Here is a 22943-nt window from a genome sequence, read left to right on the forward strand (position 1 = left end):
GAGAGGAATAAGAAATTAATTAAGCCTACAAGGCAAGATAAGAAGTGTGGCTCCACTACTACAGTAGGCACCACACAATTTAGATTCGCTGTCTGCTTGGTGCATTACTAAAATTTTAAGACGAATAATTATATTGAAATTTGACATAAATGGCGTTTTCAATTCAAGTAATGCCATGTGATAAACGGTGCCAAAATTTCCGTTTCATGCAATGGTGTTGCCTTTGATGTTAAAATTCTGATTGGTTGTTGAGGTTCTTGGGTTCTTTTCGACAATCTAGAAAATGGATTAAAAAAGGATCATGGATTTTTTACTCCCTTTCTAAACAAAGTTTAATATATTGTTTGTTTAATCAAGTCAACAAGGCCGTAATGCGTGGCATTTATATGTCTATTGGCCGAAAAAATCGAAGTAGGCAAATCAAGAGACAATTTTGGCTTTGTAAGAAGAGTGACAGGGTTACAGATTATTCCCACTTTATGAAGTGAAAGATTGTAATTCGATGCAATGTATGTGGCATTTGCCGTTAAAGAGAAAGAAAAGGAAAGCATACGAGAGAAAAGGGAGCTGGTCCCAGTAATTTCTTTGACGGTGGCGTGTCGTATATAACATCTCACAATATGTTAGCCTATGCCTATCCGTGAACGGCTATATAAATATCTCAAAAACTTCAATAATTCTTCACTGTGAGAACCTCCTTCAACTGCTCAATAAAACAAAACTTGTAAACAAACACGACCTATCTTGATACCTTCATAAATAAAAACTAACATGTGTCGTTATCAAAATCTATTCCATCATAGTGACCATATCACACTCGATATATGCTTAGCTTGTATGTATAAAAATTTCTCCTTTTGTATTTGTTCTTCTTTAATTCTCCCCTTCTCCACCACTATCCAATCCATGAATGGATTGCATCGCGTGCAGGATACACAGAGGCATTTACTCATTCACCTCAAAAGAGGGATCAGAATGGTTGAATTACTCTTCCCATTTATATCCTCGTGTCCATATTGGGACAAGACTTTTAGCACCATATCATCCTAATTTGAAAAATATTTTTCTATAATTAGTTTCGGTCGACTTCCGGGAACAAAACAAAGCAGCAAGTTTCCACACCAATTCTTCCCGTTTAAAATCCTTAACCTAACAATCTTCACTGCTGTACATCTGTGAAATCAATGCACATTCCTTCAACAAGAAGAAACAAAAAATACAAGACAAACGAGGAGTCAGAATCAGAATATTAAAAAGAGGACAGAAGTCCATTTAATTTATCTATTTCATTTTTATCATTCACACACAACCCACCAACGTTCTTTTTTATGCTTTCTTATTTTTTTAGGGGAGGGTGTTCAGTGTTCTATACCGTAGGAAATTAAATTAATAGGTGTTACTAACTAGTGTCTAAGTTAAACTAAAAAAAAATAATCATAGAAGAACATAAAAAATATTATAAACAATATAATTTTATATATTTAAAGAAATATTTTTTTTAGTTCCTTAATAAATACTGTAATGATACTAATTAGTATTATGCTTAAATTAAAATAGAAGCAAAATAACTAGAACTAGAAGTAGTCCCTGCATTAGATCATAATCCATCATGTTATACAGCCATAATGATGTCCTATGTGGAAAAGGATAAAGTGGGTTTTACAAGTATATATGATCATGATCACTAATATTACCACCGGTGGTCAGGAAGAAAAATTACATGTACCAGTACTAGAGTTCTCACCTAATTATCCCATAGGAAAAAGTCAGCAAAAAAATAAACCACATAGAAGCATGTTGACTACTAACTATGGAGTTATATCAGCTCTACTCTTCTTTCAACATGTGTGAAGGAACAACATCTTGAAGAAGTCCATGGTCCCTCAGAAACGCATTCGTCCCTTGATTACTACAAAGCCGTCTCTCTTGAATAAAAACAGCGTTCTTTGGAGATGAAGAATCATTGTAAGGAAAACCCAAAGAGGACAATGTGTTGACAAGTAGCTTTTGTTGTTGGTGGTGATGGTGCTGCTGCTGATACTGGGATAAGTAGTTTCCTAGTGGCAAAACTGAAGCAAAGTTGTTGGCGTATCCAGAAGAGACAACTGAGCGAGGCATAACTGGGCTGGGATGTGTGTGTTGGCCTTCATAGGTTGTCACTACAACGCTTGGATCAGTGAAAGATCTCTCCACACGTTTCTTCACATTACATGAAACACTGGTGCAACGATAGTAGCTCCTACATGTGATTGATCCACACAAAGTATATTCCAAATGTTAAGTTAAGGCTATTTATTTATTTATCTATTTTATAATTATATATTTGTTTATTTTGTTTTGGTGCAAGTAAATTAAAGAAATTAAGAGAAGTAGGGAAGGAAGCAAAAGTAGGTAGGTGCAGGTGAGTTAAGAGTTAAGATTTGAGTTTATTGAGAGAATTACAGCATATGTTACCTGGGAAAGGGGCTATTTTTCACGGCCTTTTGACCGTACTTTCTCCATCTGTACCCATCTTCCAGATGATCGACCTCGCTTTTCGTCATGAACGCGAATCTTGGTTCTCTCTGTCTCTTCTGATTTGTCTTCTTGGGCTTCAACCTAAACCCAATAAGAACCAGATCCCAGAAACCATCAAATCTTAGAACCTTCCTCACATCAACCACACCACATGTATGTATATATTCATTGTTATTTTATCTCTAAAGGAAAAAAAAAAAGTTAACAAAAGGCATGCCCATGATCATCTCATTTGTTTATCTAATTGGATGGTGAAATATGTTCTCCCTTGCTACATATTAAAAGCGAAATCAGATATAAAAACACGTACTTTATACTAGAGATACCAATCCTAAATTGTGTGTTCTTCACAACCCATCAATCATTCAATGCTAAAATTAACTTTGAAAATAGAAAAGGAAAACAAAAGCACAGGCTTAAACACTAATAGGATTGTTTCAGGATACTTATGGTCTTAACAAAAAATACTAAATACTTGCACAAATTAAAAAAATTAAAAAAACCACCATATATATTCTTATCCTTTCATTATGAAAAAAAAATGGTTTTCTCCAGAAAAGAAAAAAGTGATGAGATAATTAGAAAAACCCACTGTTTCTTAGTCTTGTGTTGTCCTTCATCATCATCATCATCATCTTCTTCTGCTTGGTCTAGAGTCTTCTTCTGTTCATCATTGACTGCATCAGTGGACGCGGATGAAATGGAAGAAGAGTTTGGAGTGGCAGGCTGGTGGTTCAACACCTCAGAACACTCTTTCCCGTTATCAGAAGGAACCGTAACTGTAGAGTGATGATGAGATTGCACGGACACAGTTGAAAGTTGAGGCAACTCAAGCAGAGGACTATAGTCCTGCACACCCAGTAACTCCATAAACCCTAAAGAGCTCTTTTCAACCTCAGAGAAATCAAACGCGTTCGAGAATGGATAAAGGTTTGAATAATTATAACAAGGGAAAGAAGAGGACCCAACCGCATCCTCAGTTTTCACAGCCATCTCTTTCTTCTCCATATACCTAACAAGTTGATCTCTTTAAATGGTAAAATCCTTCATATCTTGCACACCACAAACTCAAACTTCACAGTAGTAAGAAGTGGAGAGAGGTAAGGTTGATCTGGTTTATAGCTTAGGTTTGTGTAAAAGAGAGAGAAAGGTTGTGTGTAGTTTTGGGTTTACAAAGAAAGTGAAAACAGTGTGCAAGGAGCAAAGATAGAAATGAAGCCGAGAGTTGACCGGCAATTGTAGGTCATAGACTCGTACGGAAAACGTTAAGCCGGTGGCAATCAATGCATGCCATTATCGACGCTTTCATACGTAGCGTTTGACCACTCAACGGGTTTAGACTTTAGGTTGTGTGTGTGAACGGGGTTTCCCCATCTTTTGGATTCTAACGGCGTTAAATGAATATATAAATAAATATATATATATATATATATTTATTTATTTATTTATTTTCTTCCGTCTTTTGTGAAATGCCAAATTGTAATAATAGTGTTCACTCGTGTGCAAGTGATGATCTAGGAAAATCTGATGAATCTTTCAAAGTTTATCGCCACTTTCTTAATTCTTTAGTTTCCTTTTTTTCTTCTTTTTGAACCCTCCACTTTTATTTATTGATTTATTTTTTGGTTTCACTGTGCGAAGCTTTTGCAGCAGGTATTAATAATCCCTTGGAATTCGGCCAACTTGTCTTACAAACGAACAAAGCACAGGGAATTCGTGAATAGATTATGAAAATTGAAAAAGTCGTACCAAGAAAAAATAATAAAAATAAATCGCGTGACATGGCAAAAAAATAATCCTAAATCCTGAAATGAATTAACGGAAACGATGAGTTTAATTCCCATAAAAGCAAGTTCTCGTAAGTAAAGGACAAGTTAATTTACATATTACATGTTAATGTAAAAAAAAAAAAAAAGCTGGAGGGAGAAAAGCAGACCAATGCGGCAGCGAATTATTATTCATTCATTTATAAATAGCTAGAGAAAGAGAAATACTGAATTACTGATCATATAAGTATGATTCTTCATGGTTAAACTGGGAATTGTACCAAGTGAGGGTTCCAATGAGAATATAGCCCATTAGCATTACTGATGGAAGCAAAATTAAGAATATAAATTGGAAGCCTTCGGCTTTGGTGCATAAATTAAAATTGGAAAGAACTGATCCAGTTTTCGTTGAGTGTAAAGAGAATAGTCATTCATATATAGACTTCTGTTGGAAAACCAACCACATTCGAGACGGAGGCAGTCATACAGTAAGGATTCGGAACCACAAACCTTAAGTAGCGCGAACGCATAATATTTAAAGATCATATGTATTGTCGGTGGATGCATCCTTTTAATTTTATTTTTTTCTTACTTACAAATTAATACTAGTAGCAAAAGTATATATAAAACCCTTCTTCCTAAATTTCATTTCCAATTTTCCATGCTTTATTGGGAGAGGGTACGTAATCGCTGATTTTTATGTAAGGATTAAAGCGTGAAAACTAAAAGAGCAGAGAAATCACAGAAGAAAAAAGGGACAAAAAAAAAATAAGAAACCAAAAAAGTTGCAAGATATGGAACTCTTTCCGCAATACTAATACTTCTCTTTTGTGCGATGGGAAGGGGAAGGGGAATGGGAAAAGCTCATGCACGTGTGGTTTTAAGTGAGCCACGACCACTAGAAGCATGCTGACATTGTTTCCGTGTGCAGTACTTGACTGCTATCGAGCACGCGCCTCAATTATTTCTGTTTCTTGCTAATCGATTATACATTTTGTATTTTTTTTTTCAATTTGCTTATATTTTTATTTCATTACGGGTATGTAATAGTAGTACATACATGTAATAATTAATGTAAATATGTAATCTAAATTAAAGCGTTGTATTCCATTTGTACATTGTCATCTGAAGATATTGATTTATGTTATATATACATCATGCATCACTTCGAGATTTTTCTTGTTGGCCATGTATGCGTGTTTACACATGGAAGATAGTTATGTATTTATGTATTATGTATAACAAAGCATTAATCATAAGTTTTGTATAGGGTATCATAGAGCGATTAGCCAGAGGAGAGGTTCTTTTTCTCTATTCTTTTTTCCATCACTCATTAATTATTCAAGTTGTTTTGCAACAATAAATAAGCTCTTTGGAGTTTTCTCAAATGAATAGCTCCTTTAAATGTTGGAGATCTGTTAGGGCTGTACCTTGTAGTACGTCACCTATTCTTCTGGATGTATGCCCGCAAAAAAAGCAAGGTTCTTTCGTCCAGTTCTAAATTTCATTACCTTGAATGGTCCCTACTCCATTCCCTAATCCCTATTCATATCTATAATTACCGTATAAAATGATTTATTGAATTCAAGATGTCAGTGACAGCAGAAAAAAGGACATGGGGACGTGTAAGGAACCATACATGATGTTAGCTTAATGGAAATGTAATAAGTTATATAGAAATTAAGAGGTATTTGATTTAGAAGAGAGAAATAAAAAAAGAAGAATAAAAGAAAAATCTTTGAATTAAAGTTAAATGTAAGAGAGGTATGAGTCTTATAAAATAAAATATAAATTTTTTCTTGTATATTTCAAAACAAACACACCTAAGCGATTATTGTGAATGAAAATTCGAAAGCTACATTAATGTTAAATATAATAGATAGAGATATACAAGAATCTTTAATATAAAAAAAATAAAGGGGAAGGGGGATATTTTCCTTTCCGATCTTGTCATATCCTAAGTTTCTCTTTACAAAATTTATGTCACTAATACTAAAAAAAAAGTCTCTTTCTTTATTCTACATTGTATTGTACACCAAACAAATTGTCTTTTTTTTTTAAAGTAATTCTACCACTCTATTTGAAAACACTTCTCTATAAATAAGATAAGAAAAAATAAATTAAGCTTGGCTTATAAACTAAATTTAGTTTAAGTATAATTTAAAATTATTTTTTAAAGAAGCTAAGTTAAGAAAGTTTTTACAAATTAATTAATGCATACGTTAATTTAAGCTTATAGAAGAAGTTAAATCATTTTTCTTTGTTATTTTTTCACCTAAAATTGCTTATTGAAAAATTTATCCATATAAAAACTATAATTTATGTGAGTCTTCTTGTTGATTTTATTTTATTTTTTGTCGACAGAGTCTTCTTGTTGATATAGCATAGTTATACTCTTTCACCTAAATCCTTCCTACATTAGGAAAGTATTCAGAATAGATAACTTTTGAAGAGGGATATTCAAATTGATTTTCTTAGATAAAAAAAAACTTGGAGAGGTTGGACAAAAGTTGTCTCTCTACAACCTTATTATCTCTCTGTAACCTTTTTTTTCATTTCATTTCTTCATTCTCTCTCCTTTTTTTTTTTTGGAGACACAGACATGGTATATTTTGGTAGTTCTTTCATAAATACATTAATTGTTCTAGTCACAAATTTACCGCCCTTTTCAACATGATATAAAACAACTTAATTTCGAAAATATAAATATACCACCCACGTGATTAATTAATGTACGTACGTAGGGCACAAATTTTGACTGCCTAAAATAGATTAAAAAGTGTCATGACTTAAAACATCAAATCCATAAACTGATGCACATCATTAAGAAATAAAAAACCATAAGCTCGTGGATTAAGTAAGATTCCATTAATCATATATTATTTTTAGAAATAAGTACTCAAATTTTGAAGAGTTAAGAGAATTCAAGGGAAAAGTATTGGATTGGCGCAAAGGGTTTACGTAGAAAATTCAAAGGAATGGCATGATCATGGCGAAAGCAACACGAGGCAGGATACACGGTGGCCTGCCTTTAAGGGGTGATGGGTCCCCTTTGCATGTCCATGCGCGAGCTGAGGAGATTTTTTATGACTATTTATTATTATTCGTGGAGAAATTTTTATATACTTTGAATTTAGTAATATTTAACTTTTGAGATTTTATATATAAAAGAAGTTATCCAGAGAATCTTGATTTGACTCAGTCAATATTTATATTTTTTGTTGAAATGAAAAACCATAACTATGAAAAGAAAATTCAATACCACCGAAAGTTATTATGAATTTTGATCGATTAACTGTGTAAAATATTTAAAAAAATAAAAAATAAAAATGACATATATATATATATATGAGGGCGAGCCCTGATGCAGCGGTAAAGTTGTGCCTTGGTGACTTGTTGGTCATGGGTTCGAATCCGGGAACAACCCCTCCCTCATAGCAATGGGGTACGAAGTTTTATATATAAACAGATGAAAAAATAACTTCTAGCTCTCCTTTTCCTTTCTGAATCGCACAAGTGGAGGGACTCCTTATATGGCTCTTACCCTGCAATCGGTATCCGGCCCATCCCTATAAATGTTTCCAAGCTTATTTCTATTTTTTGCATCCCACGTTATATATAGCCATATGTACTCCCCATTATTAATGGCAGGATAAGTTCTTAATATTTCTATGTTCGTTATATTTTCATTTTTCCCATAATCATTGAGTTACATATCAGTAAGGAATAAATAAAAAATGAGTCACAAAGTTATGGCCCACTGTTCAACAAAAAAAAAAAAAAAAGAAGTTCCCTTGATACTTGATTTGATCTTCATCTAATCAGTTTAATTCCCAATTTCTGGTTCACAAAAATGGTAATTTACAACCTTGTCAACTGGTTAGTAAGATTTCTCCTCTCTACAGTGTTACTTATAAGTGTGCTTGTTTTTTCGTAAAAAATTCAAACTTACATCGAAGTTACTTCTTATAAATAAAATAGTACATTAGAATGCGTGTCAATCGATTTCAACTGGAAGATAAATACACCCTAAGTCAATAGCGAAGTCTACCGTTAAATACACTCCCAAAATAATAGAAAAGGCACTGTGCATGTTTAAAGTTACGATGATTAGTTTCGAATTTAATCAACCTTGTTTTGGGGCGGGGTTTTTAATTCCATTTCTACATTTCAAGTTTTACGGTGATTCAGGGATGTTTGGATAAAATAATTGCTAAATCATTGCTTTAGTATATTAAAATATAAATATATAAAAACAAGAGTATCATCAATCTGGGACTGTGTTTGATTGGGGTTTGCTTGCTTCTGGGATACGTTTGGAGAGGTGAATGTAGGGACAAAAAATAAAGAAATAAAATATAAAAACTAATTTTGTCTTGTCGCGATACGTCACCGTCTTCTCTTACAAGCCCAATCTGCCAATGAATTGACCACTGTCACGAGTCCACGCTACTTATCCGATGCTTGCTTGGTCAATTTCTATTTTTCTACTCTCTTTTTTTTTATTTATTATTATTCCCCTCAATACCCTCTTTTTCATTTATTGTTTATTCTCTTTGCAATGCAGTTGCATGCCACATTCACCGTGCATCCTAAAACCTAATCTTTCTTTTTTAAGGTGGCTCTATTTTTAATGTTTATTTCCTTTTCTTGCTCTCAATTGCACGTGAAGATGCACTACAATCCCCGATTATATTATTGAACAATAATTTCCTTGCTTATTCGTATAACCAGTCACTGTATATCCTTTTTCTCGATTATTGTTTTTATTCGCAATGTTAGACACATACTGATATACTTGATCATCGAAACCAAACCCTGCTATTACAGTCTAACAACTTATTAGCAGTTAACAGAGACACATTAATTTAAGAAAGAAGGAATCGCAGTATAACGATTGAGTTGCATACCATCTTGGATCAATTGCTATCGTTTTATATATTAGGTTGCCAATTTTTAGCATTGGCGTGGATTTTTTTTGTTTGCATTCTTAACTTAAACAAATTAATTTTAGAGTATTGTATTTATTTATTTAAATAATTTAAAAAATCTAACCGTTATTTAAGTTTTGATTTAATATTATAAATTAACTCATTTAATAAAAAAAAAAGAAAAGAATTGAAATTGATTCTAAAGAAAATAAATACTTGAAGAAGACACGATCAATAAAAAGAAAATCAAAATTAATTAACTATTAGTTTTACCCATTAAATCCTAGCTGTTGAACTTTATATGGAAATAATTAAGTTAAAATAATTAAATGTAGAGAGTATCATTCAATGTACGTCATAATTCATGTTTGGGATAGATTGTTTTAAAAAATAAACATTTCTGAAAGCTCTTGAAATTTTGTAATAAAACTAAAAATGATTATTTTTTGAGAATAAGCTGACAATACTTTTTGTTCTTGATGTTTGGTAGGTATTACTTTATTTCATTTTTCTTTTCTTTTCTTCTGTTAAAAAGATATGAAAACAAATAGAATATTACAAAAAATGGTAGGGTGGAAGCCGTACCTTTGGGTTCGTGTTATCGGTAACAAGTTACAGCACCTCCATTATTGCCGGGTCATAAGCTGAAAAAATAAATGGTTAATTGGTGGCATTAGTGGTTGCTCAAAGCCTCATGATTCATGTATATTTGATACAAGATTTCTTACCCCACCTAACCGTAACTTTTGATCACAAATGACCCACTTGGAGTGGTGAACTTATCCTTTTTCATGACCGAATTTAAAAAATAATGAACCAAATCTTTATGATAATCTTTTCCCTCTCTCAATCTGTGGGAAGAATTTCTAGAAGATTGACATAATTTAAGGCAAGAGAAGCTCCGGCATTTAGCCAAATCCAACTCGTGAGTGTCCATGAAGCTTCCGCTTTCTATTTCCTTTTTTCTTTAATAAGAGAAACAATAAAATATCTCACGATTTTAAATTAATTTGGCGTTTGGATGAGTTTTCAAAGCCTAACATAAAGTTAAAATTAAGGTGCTCGTTGCACATGGAGTCAATTAAAATATAAAAACCATTTAAGTTAGATTGGCTTTTTGCTATGTATTCAAATTCAACCCCCTCTCTGAATTGAAGATATGATATTATTATATATAATTTGCTTGGCAAAGAGTAGCTCCTGGGTGGGAGTCAAGTATAAAGAGACAAAGATCCATAGTTTTTAATACTACCAATCCTTTTCTTCATTATATCTGGAATCCAATAAACACATCCACACCCTTCACTGTCTTCTTTCGGATAGGGTGCGGCAAAATTTTCTTTTGTATGCTTGCAATTCGTTTTCTAGTTATCAATTTCACAATAGCAAAAAAAAGAAAAAAGAAAAGCAGAAGAGCCATTGATCTAGTATTGGCTGTGTCTTTGTGATACGTCTTAATCGAATATTTTTAAGCTTTGAGATTTTGCTAGATGAGCGTATAACATCGAAAAAAGAAGGACATTGCGTAAATGGTGAAAGAAAAGGAGCAACCCATGACTTGGTGTTGGTGTAGGCTTATTAATGAAGGACTATAAATTTTTCTCTCTTTTTCGTGGGTTATTATTCTGTGCTACATTTTGTATTTGTATTATTTGCACATACGAGCGAAACGCTGACATTCATCTACTTTTCGTTGGTCAATGGTGCCTACCGACAACTTTATTAAAATGGGAATATTTTTCAGCAGAAATTGCTAATCCAAAAAATATTACCTTCCCATTCCTACACTAGCTCTTATTCAAAGTTTAAAAGATAGGGAAATTTATGTACAAGTACCACTCCATCATCACCAACATCAATTAATGAAATGGCATGTCATTTCATTTTCTGTTAATTTTGTAATTAGTTGTTTGGAAATATTTTTTCGTCTTATTGTTAGGAAAAATAATAATATTATTATTATTAAGATAAGCAGACATAGTAATATTAATATAAGCCACATGCGTGTGGGGGATATTTTCCCTTTTTACCTGCTGATGAAATGACCTAGCTATTTGATTGGTTTGACATACTATTATTATCTAATGGGCATTAAAGGTATCATAATGCATGGTGAGTCCCACTTGAAATGCAGAATGGCGTTGGAAATGTTCCAAATCCATGGCTTTTAGCGATAAAGATTAGATAAAACAAACTCATGAGAAAGAGTGATCATGTGATCTTGTCACCACCTAAATTTGTTGAGCCTACATTAAGTTTAATTCACCTCACCAAATAATAATTAAATAATTTGATTATATTTTGCATTTCTGTTTTGGAAAAAACACTTTTAGGTGGAGCTCTGGACCTACAAATTCTTACCAGAAATTCCCACTGCTTTGAAAATCCAAATCTTAACATAGATAATCTAATCTCGATAAAAAAAAAAATGAAGCAATAATATACTAGCTCGTAGCTGCTAAATGAGTACTTTTAGCTCCACCACTATTTGTTAACCCTATCTCTAGTTCTTGGTTTGAACATCATTTTCTGTGGTTGAATAACAAGCAATCATTTTTTATAGATATAAGATGGAGCTAATAGTAAAAGGAGACAAAATGAGAAAAAGATGAGATTGTGAGTACAAATCTTTCTGTTAATTAATATTTGCCTATCAAAGTAAACAATTATGTTTTTCTTTGAGTCTACAACATCACTGGTTTTTTTTGTCTCCTAATAGTAAAAGTAGACGAAATGAAAAAGAGATGAGACCGTGAGTTTAAATCTTTCTACTAACAACTAATATTTCCCTATCACAGTAAACAGTTATGTTTTTTCTTTGAGCTCTGCAACATCATCGCTTTTCGGTGTTTTTTGGTCCATAGGATTTTCGTTTTTAATGAATGTTTTGTAAGGCCCAACAACTAACAAGGGAAGGCTACTAGGGCTGCTCATCCAAACTTTGGATGGGCTGGATCAAACAATTCCATTTTTCAATTATACATTGAAAAAAGGATGTTTAAAAGTTTTTTATTTTACCAAGCGAACTCAAAGCCTTATCCTTGACAAAATTGAGACCCAAATGGAAAATCCTACGTGGAACAGGGCCTAGTAAATCACCTCAAAAAGGGTAAATTAAATTTTGATTAACTTTGGATTTCTTTTGTGTAAGGCCCACCAAATAACCTGCCCGACTCGATGCTTAGAGAACCATATGATGCGGTGCCTAAGCCCTTATGTTAATTCTATTTGAGCTATGAGCATTTATTTTCATGTTTTCGTGAATTGTAGATTTTAGGTAAGTGTCACAAGTATTCTACATTATCTGAATATATGTTTGATTTATCAATAAAGTAAAGTAAAATATGATATGGTTGATAAATAATATATATTTTTTTAAATATGTGATCATGAATTTGATTCTTAATCCATACAAAAGGATTAATCCTTAACTTTTTTTACTAAGAAATATCTTATTTTATCAAAAATATATATATGTTTGATTTATGGAAGAAAATAAAATAAATTACATTAATTATTTCTAAAGTTTTGTGAAATAATACAACTATTCCCTGCTTTTTTCTCCTATATTATTTCTCTTAATTATTTGTTTGATTTTTTTTTCTATTGGACACTTTAGATAAAGAAAAAAATAAAAAATATGGTAAATAGTTAAATTTATCGTTAGAAGTGTGAGGTATTGATAAATTAATCCCTAAAAAATAAAAAAATTAAATTTAGTTATTGTGTAAAAAACGCTACTAATTAATCCTAGCGAGAGTTTAATGATAAATTGGTTCCTAATTTACAATTTAATGTGAATTTGCTTCTAAAAAACATAATTTATCGTCAAATTAATATTTGAATAATATAACTTAATGATAAAATTATTTCACAAATTTAATAACTAATGTGTTATACTTTTTACAGATTTAAAAATTAAATTTATATTTTTTATTTTCTAGAAATCAATTTATCATTACATAAATTTTCAGAAATAGATTTGACTATTTACCCCTAATAATACAACATTAAAAATATTAGAAACTTTAAATATTTTAAAGTTGATGTAGTATTAAAATGTTTTAATAAACGTCTTATTATTTTATGCGTTTAAATAAATAAATTTTGTAATATTTTTCGTAAATGATTAAAATTATATTTTATTTTAAAATATCATTTATTTAACAACTTATTTCAAATTAAAATGTTATTTAGTTATAAAATATTCTTAATGTGATTTACTTTTCTTAATGTGGCATATAAAACAAAAAAATATTACTAAAAAAATTATTTATTTAACCACAACAAAATAAGCGACTTCTTAGACTTTTATTAAAACATTTAAAAACTATATCAAATTTAAAATTGTTGAAGTTTTTAAAATCCTAAACGTTTAATTTTTTAAAATAATTTTATTTTTTAATTATTTAAAGTGCTCACGAGTAAAAAAAATATGAATTTAAAAAAATAGAAAGGAAGTGGATTTTATTTTAAATTAATCAAAAACACCTACACGGTGCAATAAAAAAAAGCTTAACGCTCGGGAGGATTTTGTCTCACAAAACTGATAACGTTAATTGCATTATATATATATATATATATAGGGAATCTACATTGTGGGTAATGGGGGCCATTGGAAAGTAAAATTTACTTGAATATATCGAATAAATATTTTTTTCCTCTATAAAAAAATAAATCTTGCCCCAACCGGATAGCTTTTTCATAAGGTAAATATAAATAAATGTAAAAGATAAAAGAGAATAAATTGATATTAATTTATCCTTTTAAATTTTACTATTTTTATTATCATTTTTAATAAAACTTATATAATTGTTTGTTTGAGAAAATATTAGACTATTTTTTACTTAAAAAAATTTTCTAGATCCAGCATCTTAATTTTAATACATACTGGTGGATTAGTAACCCATGATTCGATCACAGACCTATAATCCAGTGTCTCAATCCGGTCATTTTCCCCATAATATGGCGCAGGAATACATAAAGAAGATGAAAATCTTTATTCATTTCACGATTGTTAGGTGATCTTGTTGCTTATTGCACCTCTGGAATAGCTAACCACGTGCAACAATGAATCAGGAATGGCTATTCCAAAATAGTCAGTGATGTTTCAAAACATGACTTCTATATTTCATTATAGCTATTCCTAAATAAGATATGTAATACGGAAATGTATTTCATAATAGGTATTCCTAAAATTGTTATTCTAGAATAGGAATATGCAATCTAAAAACCTTTTTGAATGAAGGGTAATATGAGAATTTTAAAACATTTGGGGGTGTATAAAACAACAATGGGTGCAGGAAGCAATTGCTCAAGTAGACCCACAAATACAGCTGCACTATTAAACACAATATTTAAATGCCAGGAATTTGATATCCAAAAATCATAAATCCTTTGCATATATTCTCTATGCTGATATGCTTTTCTTTTATGTGGTGCAGATTTTACTATTTTAGGAAATATTTATTTGATTCACCTAAAAAAATATTTATTTGAGTAATTTTTTTACAGATATTTGATAAAATAATTAGAATTATTAATTCATAATTGGAAATGGTTGCAGCATGGCTTCACTGACCTGTCCTGACACTGTAAACTGTGAAGTTCTAGTACAACTTTAACTTATCGTTAACACTTAACAGCAAGAAGTTTTACCCAAATGCAGAACTTAACAGCACACAAGAATTTAAAAGTTAAATTTGTTTAACACGTGGACAGTAGTATGAACATTTTTTTTCATTGTACATTTTAACTTTGACTCTTAATTAATTGTGTTTTTAATCTTATGTATATGAAATAAATTTTATTAGAAGAAAAATATTTATTTTGTATGTATTTATGGTTTTTAACAAAGATTAATTATCACGTTTGACAAGAATTATTTTATATCAATATGTAAAAAAAATATTTTTAGTCCATAAATTAAAATGTTTTTTAATCTTTTAAATAAAAAATATATACTTTATATTTCTTTAAATTCAAAAGGTTTTCTTCTAGTCTCTCTTCAAATGAAAAATTATATATTTTTTAGTTAGTCAAATTTTGGGGAAATGAATAAAAATATTATTTTTTAAATTTGAGAGATTAAAATACAAAATTTATTTGGAGGATTAAAAAAATACACTCCTTAATTTAAGGGACTAAAAATATAATTCAGCTTACATTTTAAACAAATCATTTTCTTGAATGACATATTTTTAAAGTATATTAAATGAATTTTATAAATTATTTACATTTCATAAATATGTCCATTGTAATTTAAAATTATTGGCTTGTTTTTTATTTTTATTTGGAGATAATAAAATAAAAATATTAAAAAAATTTAACTATGTTTTGGATAAAATAATATTTTGGAAACTATATGTAGTAATTTTGGTTGGGACAAAAGTCACAAAAAAATCATTTTATTTGCACAATTCATTTTTTCATTTCCGTTGAAAAAAATGATTTCAAATTATTATTATACATATACTAGTTCATGTTGCTGTATAAAATACTACTACTACTACTATGTATTTGTGTCCGTTTCATTTCCCAAAATGGAATAAAATGATGGCGTCATTGCTGAGCCTACGATAACAATCAAACGGCTAGAATGAACTATTGGTGGCGTGAGAACCTCGAGAAGCTTCGAGATGTAAGTTGTAACGTAACGTTCCTTCCTATTGCATTCAAATACTAGATAGGCTTTTTAGTTGTACATGTGAGAGACAGAGGCAAATCGCAGGTTCGTGCGTGAATCTAATCAAAGTTTCTCATTAACTTCTGCGTTAGATTCACGCACAAACTTGTCATTTCCCTTTTCTTAACCTTTTTTTTTTCCTTTTCCGTCAAAACTTTGTTTGTTACATTCGACTTCGAATTCAGATTCAGATTTCTCTGTTTAGTGCTCCTCAAACCGATGACGCCGCGGCTTGTTAGCTTCTGGCTCCGCTACGGTATGGCATCTTCCATATTGCACCCATTTTGTTCTTTTTTTTTTCTTTCTTTCTTTTCCCTAAATTTTCCATGTCAATATTATGTAATTCTGTAAGGAGATTTTTTTAAATGTAAAGCCATGCCTCCATAGCTATTTTTTTTATTGGAGGTAATTCGTTCGAACTGGACTATTATGAGTGACAAACAAAACTTTTTCTCTAAATATGCAATGCAATTCTACTCCAATATGAAATCTTTGATTAAACTGCAACAATATTACCATCGCACTTGATGGCATTCAGTGAAGAGTTGATTGCATGGTTTTGTTGGCACTTGATTTGTGTAATTTCATATCCATTTGGATTCTTTTCGTTTAATTTCTTCAAAAGTTAAAGATAGATAACTTGATTTCAGTATGTAAAAAGCCTCTGAATATATATATGAAAAGTTTATCTGAAACTTAATCATGCTATTTGTATTTGTTCAAATTATAGTTAAGGTTGAGGAGCTTTTGTATGCAATTTGGTGATTGACATGTTGATTTGACGCCGAAATTATACAAGTTCATCGTTTTGATAATTTTTACAACAAATTTTGTGTAAGTTATATAATTAAGGGGAAATCAACATTCAATATTGGCTTACAAAATTGCAATCAGTTCACAAGATTTTTTATTCAATATATTTACTATCTAGTTACCCTGTTTAGGAATATCCTTCGGTCAACAACACTGCTAGAAATGGCTAGGCGAGAGTCATGGGAGTTTGGGTGTTAAAAACATCTCTACTTTTAATGATGCGTTGTTAGCTAAATGAATGTGGGCCTTGTTTAACCAAAGTCAATCTCTTTGGGTGGATGTTCTAGAGTCTAGTGTGAGGGTAAAGGGATCTTTTGTGTGAGGAAAATAAACCTAAGAAGTCTTTTAAGTGAAAGAATCAGTTAGGTAGTGGTTTTTCACGTGTGTGAAGGCTTTACAAGTCTGAAATTTTTGGTATGGCTGGCTAAATTTCATCACAGTTCTACCACAATGCCATATCATGCATTTTTGTCAACACTCACGTTATTTAGATGCATCAAAGGAGGAGGACTGTTGAATGGTGGTTTGGGCTGCCATTGTTTAGTGCGTATGGAATATGAGAAACCTTTGTGTTTTCAATGTGATGGATCCTTTGACTTTGATCTTCTTATGCAGAGAATTATTTTCACCTCGTGGTCCTGGTTGTAGGCTAGATGTCCATAATTTAGCTATTTTTTTATGCAATTGAATGGAAAATTTATGGGAACGAACTATTTTGAGCTTGAGTTGAGAATAATTAAGCATAGAAATTGATCAAGGTTTATTTTTAAATTTTTAGATAAATTTAATTTTGTCTTTTTAAATATAATTTTGAGCCTTCCTTGTTATTTAAAAAGATTTTCTTTAGTTCGGTCAAATGTTTAGGAACCACAAATGCCTTGGTGGAAGAACTGTAGAGACTAATCTCTTTCCTTGAAGTAGTCTGGGAATGGTACCAAACATCTCTAGTGGGAGTGTGATTCCAAAAGTAGTTCAACTTGTGACGAAGGGGTCCAACACGAATCATCCATGCTGTAACACTATAAAGATTTGATTCCAAAAGTTTAGGAAACTCAATTTTTGGAAGGCAAATAGTGTGGCAGATTGACCAACACGTTATTGTCTTTCCCAACCCATTAAGATTGTTCCTCTAGCTAGGGTGAATTCTAAGGTGAAGTGGTAAAACACTTCCACACCGGTGAGGAAGTGTTTTTTACCTGCGAGGTCAGTTAGTTATCGGAAATAAAAAAAATTGAAAATAATATTTAAAAAATGAAATTATTAAAAGTTAAAGTTAAATATCTTTTTAGTCTTGTAATTTTTTTTTTACTTTAAGTTTTTTTATTTCTTATAAATAATGTTTGTTTTATTTTTAATTATTAAAATATTTTAAATGGTGTTTTGAAGTAAATAAAATTATCTAAAATATTATAAGGTCAAAAAATAAAATAAATGTGTAAGGAGCAAAAAAATAAATAGTAAAAAATAAAAAAATATTTAATCCTATAAAATATTTTTTTTACGCTCACTTCCTTTCCCTTTTAATTTCTCTCTTTATCTTTCTTTCAAGATCAAACTTTGCCGATATCACCCTCCACCACGCCGACCACCTTCCATTCGCCGTTGCCAACTACGCCTTCTGCCACCATTGAGCCTTTTCTCCACCTCACCTGCAACAAAAACTTTTGCTCCACCTCTCTCTCTCTCTCTCTTTATTTGGTTTTTTGTTTAGATTTGAGGCTTGCGGCTCATTCACAGAATACCGTAGAGTCTGTGAACGTCGCCTCGGCAGGCATCGTCACCACCCTTTTTCATATCATCGATCCCTTCCCTTCTCTTCTGCAACTTTGTTGTCTCCGACCACTCTGCGGTCAAGCTCGCCAACCTCCGGTCATGGAAATTAGACTTCACCGTAGAAGTCATTGTTCCTCTATAGGAGGATGTTCTATGTTACTTGTAAAGAACTTTGATGGGTTTGTCTATCCCATATTGTATCCACAATGTAATTCTTTTGGGCTTTTGTCCTTCTCAATAATAATAAATAAAAAAAAGACTCCACATAAATTTTCTAGTCACCATATCTTTTCCTCTCCCCTCTAGTCACCACTCACCACCTCCACCTTTCTCTTTTCTTTACCCAACCACCACCTAAACCAACCCCTTCACTTTTTCAGTTGTTTGTTTGACAATGGTGCCCCCTTTAGGTGCCTACCCTTGCTCCAACACATTTTCCCCTTACAAATGAATTTGTTACAACAGTCTTTTGCAACAAGTATCCAAACTACTAGAGTTTCTTTAGGCAACACTGTTTTACTCAGTTTTGTTGCCTTTTAAGCGAGTTCCTTTGCACAACACTGATCATCTCAACTTCGTTGTGGGTTTTTTCGACGGTCTTAATTAGATTTTGATTGCTATTGGACAAGTGTTGATCATGGAGGGACAAAAAAAAAAAAGAAGGAAAAAGCGAGACTCTATCATGTTTGTTTTGTAATAGGTTATTTTTGTGTTCTAGTCTTAGGATTGCTAAAATGAGTTGCTTTTTAGCTTTGATCGTGTGCCTTATTAAATTTTAAAATCCTTTATCATGCATAAAAATACAAATTACATGAACCAAGAAATAAAAACCATTTGCATAAATTATATGATATACGTGCATAATCTAGATCGTGTATGCTTGCAGCGATGAAACAAAAGTATATACAATAAAAAGAAAAAAAAATTGTCAATTTGTAAGAGTATTATTACTTTTGGATTAATTATACGAAGCAATCATTTCTTTTATGTTAAATTGTGATGGGACTTTTATTTATTTTATTTTACCTAGATTTATTTTTATTTTTTCATTGGCTGGCCTTTTGAGTCATTCATTTTAGATTCGGCTCTTCTTCGGAATATGTTTTCTTTTTTATCAATGAATTATCGACTTTTTCATACTTTATTTTGAATTCATTAAATTTATACTAGATTTAAAAGATCAAAACATTATTTATATACAAGAATCATGTATTTTTCTCAAGTAATTTTTTTAACGTTCCAATTGAGTCAAAGTTTTGTGACCAGGCATCTCAACTCCGCCAACCAGGTTAGTCGGAGTCCAACCGAACCAAACGTGTACCATTCCTGAAGAACATTATCCAATTGTTGCAAGTAGAAGGAACACCAATGCACAATAAGGTGATGCACTTTCAACGTTTTCCCACGAGCCAACAAGGTTTGGCTAATCATGGGAGTCTAATTGGCATGATGAATATAATTTAATTCTATTTTGACAATAATAGTTTTTAAATCATCGTGAGTAACTTTCTTTACGACCATTGTAACGAGGTGGAACAAAGCTTTCACAATGAGGATACGTGTTGCACACCTACAAACAAGTTGAGCGAATAAAAACATTCAAAAGTGCTAAGCCTATAACAAAGCAAGCAAAAAAATATATTACTATAATCAAAACTCAAACGAAGCAAAACATTTCAATTTACGACAATCCAAATTATTACTACAGAAAGCGGTGTAGAGTGCTACCAAAAATTAATCACACTCCACGGGACGTCATTCATACGATCATGATTTGATAAGTCGTTAAGCGCAACCAGTGGTGATATAAAAGAGGTCGAGTACACTAATGCAGGTAGTACATGTACATTAAGATACTACGTTAATATATTACTTTTTAAATGGGTGTGATGGTTTCACACGCATAGTGCATTATAGACATCAATGCTATTTACGGGTGTAGGTTTAGCTAAAGAGTGAAAGTGAAAAAAGTTTTTATTTCATTTTTTTTTATAGATACTTCAGGATTAAAAGTTAAAACGACAGAAGCAAGAAAAAAAAACAGCAAGCAAGCTACTGTCTCACGAAGACTGTGCCTATAGAATCAGCCAACCTATGCTGATACACACATGCTGGGCAGTGGGCACGACATTAATGTTTATATCTTTATATTTGATAATGTTTGATAGTAGTATTTTGAGTAAGATTATTTTTTAAAGACAAATATCTATAACGTTCTTGATAAATACTTTGGCACGTAGTTAAATATTTCTCACGCACTAAAAGTATATTTTATCTTTTATAATTTAGTTGTATTATTTATACTATTTATTTTTGTATTTATCTCTTTCTATTAAAGCATTAATTACAATTAAAAAAAGATATTTGTACAAAAAATTAAACAAAAAAAGTTTATAATTAAGAGAGTGGAAGAAAAAAAGAAGATAAATTTAAAATGTAATAAATAATACAATAAAAAACAGAGACAAACACAAAAAAATAATAATATTATATATAAATCACATCTCTTTTGTAATTTAAGTTTGTATGATAACATTTTGAATGAGCCTTTGCTAAACTTCCAACATAAATAAATATTTTTTAAATATAAATTATTGGAGAACTAAAATTTATAATAAATAATTATTTTAAATATTTAAACTATATTTTAAATTTACAATTAATAATTTAAATTATAATATATGTTTTTTTAGTTATTGACTATTTCTCTTTAAAAATATTAAAATTTAATTAAAAAAGATAAAAAAATAAATTGAAAGAGATAAACAATTAAGAATATCAGATATATAGATGAAGACAATATTTTTTTAAAAGAATTGAAAGATAATTTTTTTATTAGTTACGAGAATAATATATGAAATGTAATTCTAAAAAGAATAAGGAAAAAATTACATTGAGAATGTTCATTTAAAAACGTGAAGAGAATGAAAATCTTTTTCAATAAATGGCATGATTTTAAATAAATTATTCATTTGACTTTAATAGTTGTATAATTTTTATATTTTAATTCTTATATTTGGATGTTTTAATCTATATGTATGCACTTTTAGTTATGTTTTGATCGAGTTACTTGTATTTTAATTTCATTAACTAACATTTGCGTAAAAATAATCCGTTAACTAGGAAAACCATTAAATATAGATTAAATTGTAAATTTATAATTTTGGTGTCTCAAGGATCATAAATCTATTTGTTTTGGTCTCTTAGAATTTAATTGAAAGATTTAATCCCTAGTTTTAAAAAGTAGCAATTTTGGTTCACTTTTTAGATTATTACTTAATAATTATGATTAAGAAAATTATTAAGTTAATTATAAATTAATTTTAAAATATTTTTTTATGTGCCTTTACAAATCTATCCCTGACCCCCTCATTCTGTAATCCTAATTCTTCGTCAACACACTTCATCGCCATAGCCAACTCTCCCTCTGTCGTCGACGTCACTTTGCCGGAATCACTCCCTTGCCACGATGACCCACTCAACATCAACTTCTTGGCCACACACTTCCTCTTCCCACGGCAAGCCGCCCCTCAAAACCCCACCACCACAGCATTCACGCGTGACAAACCTTTTAACAGAGCATGACACTAAGTACAATAACCAGTGCTTCTCGTCGAGAGTCAGACGCAAAGGTTGATGAAGAATGGGATTTTGGTTTTGAAGGAATTAGAGAGAAAGGGGGTTGCTAAAGGATGGGTTTTCGACCCCAAAAGTCAGTGCTTTGCCTCGGTTGGATTGCGCCCAAAAACGTATCCAAAAATTTGGATCTCTCGATCCTGCACCTCTTCCAGATCGCTACAACAATTACTACCACTGTTGACGGTGCGGTGGATCTGAATTGAAGAATTCTGGTGACGGTGATGGAGTTTCTGTTGTTTGTGACAAGATTAGGGTAACATAGAATGAGGGTTAGGGACAAATCTGTAAAGACACAAATAAAAAACAATAATGATTTTTATTTAATTTATAATTAGTGTAATAATTCTATAAATTATAATTATCAATTAATAATTTAAAGGGTGAACCAGAATTGTTATTTTTTAGGGGATCAAATCTTTCAATTAAATTTTAAATTCTAAAAGGATCAAAATTATAAATTTATGATATTAAAATACAAAATTATAATTTAACCTTAAAAACCTTACATTTAATTTTCATTGTTACAAATTCTTTGTGACACTTTTTTCTTATATGGAAATTTTGTGACAGTTGTTAAACCACCGCTAATGTAATAATTTATTGTAATTTAACAATTCCAAGAAATTTTTGTATGAATAAATGATAATTTTTGTTGTTATAAATATAAAACAATGATAGTTTAATTTTTGAAAAAACCATCTAACTTAGTATCTAAATATCTAAAAAAAATATAACAAATATTATCATTAAATTTTTGTGGACTATTTTATTAAATTATAATATTTAATGACTAATTTAATGTTAAGGTATAAGTAGAAT

General features: G+C 30.8%; 1 protein-coding gene, 1 long non-coding RNA gene and 1 other non-coding gene across 4 annotated transcripts; 2 read left to right on the forward strand and 1 right to left on the reverse strand.

Moving 5' to 3' along the window:
• Positions 1-944: 944 nt before the first annotated feature.
• On the reverse strand, positions 945-3707 carry WRKY54 (WRKY transcription factor 54). Of its 2 annotated transcripts, XR_001382923.3 has the most exons (4): positions 3110-3707; positions 2455-2598; positions 1745-2239; positions 945-1194 (listed from the first exon to the last, which is right to left on the reverse strand). XR_001382923.3 is itself a non-coding variant. In NM_001250509.1 (3 exon segments), coding segments are annotated over 3 exon segments (972 nt in total).
• A 12081-nt stretch (positions 3708-15788) lies between these two features.
• Positions 15789-20165, forward strand: LOC121172987 (uncharacterized). Its single transcript, XR_005886899.1, has 2 exons — positions 15789-16155; positions 19752-20165. It is a non-coding gene; the product is annotated as an uncharacterized lncRNA (long non-coding RNA).
• Positions 15925-16024, forward strand: MIR403B (microRNA MIR403b). Its single transcript, NR_048848.1, has one exon. It is a non-coding gene; the product is annotated as a microRNA MIR403b (primary transcript).
• Positions 20166-22943: the final 2778 nt, after the last annotated feature.

Source organism: Glycine max, chromosome 10 (assembly GCF_000004515.6).
Source record: "Glycine max cultivar Williams 82 chromosome 10, Glycine_max_v4.0, whole genome shotgun sequence".
In the NCBI taxonomy this organism is placed as follows: Eukaryota; Viridiplantae; Streptophyta; class Magnoliopsida; order Fabales; family Fabaceae; genus Glycine; species Glycine max.